The sequence below is a fragment of the Gavialis gangeticus genome, unplaced genomic scaffold (assembly GCF_001723915.1).
Source record: "Gavialis gangeticus isolate Ggan-Ray unplaced genomic scaffold, GavGan_comp1, whole genome shotgun sequence".
NCBI lineage: Eukaryota > Metazoa > Chordata > Crocodylia > Gavialidae > Gavialis > Gavialis gangeticus.
In genome coordinates, this window is record NW_017729026.1 from 28,050,248 (window position 1) to 28,056,219 (window position 5,972).

A 5,972-nucleotide genomic window follows, 5' to 3' on the forward strand; every position below is an offset into this window, starting at 1 on the left:
CTGCCTTTCCTTCGAGATGGAATAGACTTTGCTTGTGCATCCTGGATTGTTTCTTTCAGGAGCAACCACTTATCCTTAACTCGCCTCCCCTTTGGGCCGTGGCCCTTTAGGGCCTCGCTGACAAGCCTCCTGAGCTTGTCAGAGTCAGTTTTCCTGAAGTCAAGGACTTCTGTATTACTGACTGGCTTGCCAGCTTTATGGCGGATAGTGAAGGTGATCAGCTTGTGGTCACTGTCACCCAGCTTCCTTTTAATCACTAGGTTGCTAATTAGGTCGTCCCCCATTTCCAGAACCAAGTCAAGCAGCACTTTACCTCTCACGGCCCGTAGACTTCTTGCGTCAGAGCTCATCCATGTATGAGAGAGAGCTTTGCGACCACTTGGATTTGGCCAAGCACTCTTCCCACGAGATGTCTGTGTAGTTGAAGTCTCCCATGACAACCATGCACTGGGAGCATGCGGCCTCAGCCAATTCCCTGATGAACTCCTGGTCATGCTCTTGATCCTGGGTAGGAGGTTTGTAGTAGACTCCTACCATTGTGTCCCCTGTGCCATGTTCCCCACAGATTTTAACCCAGAGGGTCTCCAGTCGTCTGCCCTGGGTGCCAACATCAGCTTGCAGGGATGCATAGCATTACTTGACACAAAGAGCTACATCCCCACCCCTTTTGTCCACTCTATCTCTCTTTTACAGGGTATAGCCGTCTATACCTGTGGCCCAGTCATGGGTGGAGTCCCACCAGGTCTCCATTATTCCTATGATATCATAATTATTTGTGTTAAGCAGGATGACAAGCTCCTCCTGTTTATTCCCCAAGCTTCTGGCATTGGTTTACAGGCACACAAGCGTCCCCTTAAGGGCCCTTGCCTTGCCTACGGCTCGCTCCAGGGCTGGAAAAGGGGTGAGATCCCTTAAGTGCCTTGGCCTGCTGGCTTTACAAGGGTTGCTCAGCGGGCCAGCAGTGGCAGTGGTCCCCCCATCCCTCTGCGAGCTTACTTTAAAGCCTGGTGGAACAGGTCAGCCAGTCTGGCTGAGAAGAGCCTCCTGCCCAGCAGAGAGGTGGAGGCCATCCCTTCCCAGCAGCTCACTGCCTCTCTCACCAAAGAGCGGACTGTGGTCATGGAAACCAAAGCCTTCTCGATGACCCCACCGCCATAGTCTTTTTGGTTCAGTACCTCAATTCGCCTCTCCTTCCTCAGCCCATAGCCCAAAACTGGGAGGATCGATGAAAACACCACCTGCACCCCCAACCCCTTAAGCCCCACTCCCAAATCCCTGTAGCATTTCATGACCCGGCTGGGAGTGCTCCAAGCCATGTCATTTATGCCCACATGGATAAGGAGCATTAGGGTAGTGGTCAGTGGGCCAGAGGAGCTCAGGGATCTTCTCCGCAATGTCTTGGATTCAGGCTCCCGGGAAGCAGCAGACTTCCCGAGCTAAGGGGTCAGGGCGGCAGAGTGTCCCCTCAGTCCCCCTCAGGATGGAGTCTCCCATGACAGACACGTTGCATTTTGTCTTAGAGAGAGCGGAGGTGGTAGCTACAGTTGAGTCTGTGTTGCCTGCAGGAGCTAGCAGCTTAGCAGACTCTGCTGGGGCTGCAGGAAATTCATACCTATTGCAAAGCTCCAGCGGGGCAGGGGCCTTGGTGTTGCAGACCTTCAGTCCTTTAGTTTTAAAAGGTAGCAGAATCCAACCTATAAGTTACTATAAATTTTCTCTCAGGTAACACACAGAAAAGCTATTCTCAAGTTCCATACCTGTCAAACCTTATAGTTCCTTGAATGATAAAAAGCTAATGAAAACGTATTTTCTTTAAATCAGATTATGTTGCTATGAGGGAGGACTATAAAGCATATTTTGTCCTTTGATTTGGATCTTATATGATGAAAACAATTTCACAAGAATGAGGAAGAAAAGCATGAGCATCATTGTCAGTAGTTTTTGGCATGGCACACTCAAACATATTGAATCCTATGACCTGATAAAAGAAAAAATAATTGGAAAGAATTAATCCTTTTCCTTTGGTTCTGTTCCTGAGCCAGATTGGATAACCTATGCAATATAGTCAAATCCATTAATTGTGATGGTTGCACACACAGTTTTAGGGTGGGATTTAGTCTCTTTTTTATTATTGAGGCTGCATGCTGAATGGTGGTTCTGCATATTATTTCTGAGGCCTCCTATAATGCAGGAATCTTATGGGGATGGAGACTACCCTGCCTTTCACTGGTGAACAGTATGTTTATCTGGGTGTTAGTCTAGATTATAGCCTCCTTTTCCAATTTACACCCCACCCACTTCCTTTCTATCCCTAGATACCATGGAAACGCCTTTCGGTTCCAATGGTATGTCTGTATAGCACAAGGCAGTGCCATGTAGAGACACCATGAACCACCTCTGTGTGCACTAACCCCAGAACCAAAAGCAGTAAGGCTGCATTAATACAGCATTGTGCCGGACTGAACAGCCTTGCAGTACATGGACAATACCTCCTGAGGCTTGGGTGAATCAATTTAACAGCTATTATCTAGCAAACCATGTAAGGGCCCAGGCTGCACTCATTAAGATGCCTATCTGTTGCCTCAGCATTTAGTCCCATATGTTGCAAAATAAATATTATATTCTGTCTTGATCATTTTATTGCAGGGATGATGGAAAAGAGGGTTTGAAGTTTTACACTAATCCCTCATATTTCTTTGATCTATGGAAAGAAAAGATGTTGCAGGACACTGAAGACAAGAGAAAAGAAAAAAGAAAGCAGAAGGTATGATGTTCTGGGCTTAAATAGCTTTGGGTTATTTTTTTCCTGGAAAGCGTTTGCTTGTACATATGGTACTTCTGTGGTTCTGTGATTTTAAAAGTTCATTCCTTTATATAGACACTTATAATCTTTTCAGCCTACTGAAACTGACAGAATTCAATCCAATCAACCTTATTTTGTAACACCATTAAAAGGGCATAGAGCTGTCCTGCTGTCTCACAGTGGGTTCTCTAAGTGTTCTGAACCTTATAATAGTAAGTCAAAATTAATAAAACTCTGATGACAAATATAACAAACTGTCTGTAGCATTCCTTTAAAATCCAAAGTCCTAACAATCTTATGGCAAAATGGTTGTGGGGTTTATTTTTAGAAATGTTTAGTTTAATTTAAGATTATTATGGTAAAAAAGATCAATTTTAATTTAAAAAAAATGAAAGTATAAACAACTAAGGAGAGGCATTGCTGCGTGTTTTGCTGGTATTGCCTGACAAATATAGTACAAACATACTAGTACCCTTATGTAATATAAATGTACATTTCAAGCATGCTTTGAATTAATTTAGGATCATCACTAGATTCTTGTTTGTTGTATTTTCTACTAAGTATTGGACAGAGTAAAGCTTCTCCCTCTACAAGGATTTCACTTCATACTGTTTTTGGATTTAAGGATTTTTTTTCCGTTTTCAAATAACCAGGATACTTCTCTTTGTTTTGCAACTCTGTTTTAAAATCCTGACTTACTTAGAAAGCCTATCTTAATTGTCAGTTTTGTTTGCATGACTCTTACAGCAGAAGAATCTAGACCGCCCTCATGAACCAGAAAAAGTGCCAAGGGCACCCCATGACAGACGGAGAGAGTGGCAGAAGTTAGCCCAAGGTCCCGAGCTTGCTGAGGATGATGCTAATTTATTACATAAGCACATTGAAATTGCTAATGGCCCTGCTCCACATTTTGAAACAAGGTTTCTTTTGTATTATTCCATCCTTTATTAAATATAAGCCTTCCTCTTACACTACAAGTATGCTTAGAAATGGGGAGATGACTGTGTTATGTGCTGCAGTACTCAAAAAGTGATGGTGGTGAAAGAATTACCTCACTCAGAGGATAATTTTTAAGTTCTTTGCCCATGTGTTTTTTAATGGTTTATGATTACCTTGTCATTTTGAAAAGTAATTTATATTGCTGGAATTCATTAAGTCATTGGAGATGCGGAGGTGTGTGTCATTGCTGCTCATGAAGAATCTAATATCTGTACAAGCTTATAAGCAAATCTGTTTTTGCACTTCACTTGTGCAACAAGAAAAAATCCTTTTATTCTAGATTTCTGATTTCCTTGAATAGAAACTGCCACTATTATGTGACAGTTCAGATGTGAACAATATCTACTTTGAGGTCAGATGAGACCGCTGAATTTACTCATGAACAAATCTAAGGTTTGTTTGAAGTACAGTAGCTGGATGATAGCCAGCTGCAAACCACAACATGCTGTATTCTGCTTCCATAGAATATATTTGCAGTTAGCTGGCGGTAACATTTTGAGTGATGTACCTGCCATGTTGCTCTCTGCAGTGTTTGTGCAAATTCAAGGACATAGAAAACAGTAATAAGAAAGAGCTTGGAGAAGGAGGGGATCCAAGCAAGTCTTGCCTCATTCTTCATCTCAGAGACTCTGGCTGCTGCTGCTGTGGTGTGGGGTCACTGCACCCTGGCTGCAGCAGCCAACACAGGGGGGGTCATGGCTGCTGCTGTTGTGGTAAGCTTAGGCAGCAGCAAGGGCTCTGAACGCAAGAGTTTCAGCAACCTACATTGCACAGGCTCTCTGGGGACCACTCTTAATCCCTCTCTAAGGCTGTGTACACACATTCAAATAATCTGGGAGAATTCTCTGAGGTTTGTTCTCCTGGTAGAGAAATTACCCAGAGCCACATGTACAGACATTCAAATGCTGAAGCCCTGAAGAGTGAAGAGCCTGCACTGCTGACACTGTGTAGCCCCAGGGTGCATCTCAGCATGGTTTGCAGTCTTCTTTAGTCTACCTGACAACAGATGGCAGTAGTGCATAGGGCAGCTCTGGCTAATTCAGACTGCTTATGCTCAACCCGTGTTTCCCTGCAGCATAATGTGGGCATTGTGAAGGGACCATGTTCTGCTTCCTGATGGAGTAGCAGAGTCCAGTGAACAACACACTGATCCCTGGGAGGGAGGGAAGAAATGCTGAAGGACTTTGTTCTCTTCTGAGACAAGCCAAGACATGTACAGACTTTCACTTTCCCATGAAAATCTGCCCTGGGATTGATTTTAACCCTGGTTGTCTTCAAGTTATTTTTCTCCTGGAGTGGCCACTTTTACTGTGGGAGAAAAAGCCTAAACATATTTATGTCCATGGTTTCTCCTGGGAGAGCACTGATACTCCCAGGAGAAAATGAATGTCTGTATGAGACCTAAAGGCTTGGACAGATTTTTGGTTTCTCCAAGGAGAGTCCTTGCTTACTCAGGAGAAACCACAAATATACAGAAGTTCATAATTTTTCTCCCAAAGTAAGCGGTCACTCTGGGAGAAAAATCACGTAGGAACAACCCAAGTGATGTGGCTCCCTGGAGAATCTCTCTCAGGAGATAGAACTCCCATACAGGCAGCTGGTGTGCTTTGCTGCTTCTCTTCCCCTCCTTCAGGGAGAGCTTGTGTCAGTCCCAGCTAAGCAGGAAGCAGAACATACCCCCTGAGTGCTTTGGCAAAGCCCAGCATTGAAGCAGTTAGGGGGCATGTTCTGCTCCTGCTTGATTCCTGCCTGAATCGCACTGCAGCATTTGGGTTTTGGGAAGCATAAAAGCATACTTCCTGCCCAGCTGCAGCTGGGCTTGAATACAGCATGGGGAAGCGAAAGGCTGGAAGACTGCACATAGCACAGACTCCTCTCCCATCTTCCCTGACCCTGACAATCTTTGCCCACATTCACTTAAAAAAAAGCCTGCAAAGCTCTCTGGGCTACACGCGCTAGGAATCACTGGCAGCCCAGCATCTGCAGGCTCTTTGCTTCTCTATTTGAATGCAAATAGAGAACCTGATTGCCTTTTATAATCAGGTCACAAAGGCAATGGATGCAGGTATTGCCGTGGACGTAGTCTTTCTAGACTTCAGCAAGGCCTTTGACACCGTCTCCCACCCCATCCTCATTAAAAAACTAGGCGACTGTGGCATTGATGCCTACA

General features: G+C 44.5%; 1 protein-coding gene across 1 annotated transcript in view; it reads left to right on the forward strand.

Moving 5' to 3' along the window:
• Window positions 1-5,972, forward strand: part of WASF1 (WAS protein family member 1) — a 242,416-nt gene that overhangs the window by 225,284 nt on the left and 11,160 nt on the right. The window contains exons 5-6 of the mRNA XM_019520104.1: window positions 2,647-2,764; window positions 3,551-3,723. Coding sequence (XP_019375649.1) covers window positions 2,647-2,764; window positions 3,551-3,723 — 291 coding nt within the window. The remainder of the gene's footprint in view (window positions 1-2,646; window positions 2,765-3,550; window positions 3,724-5,972) is intronic.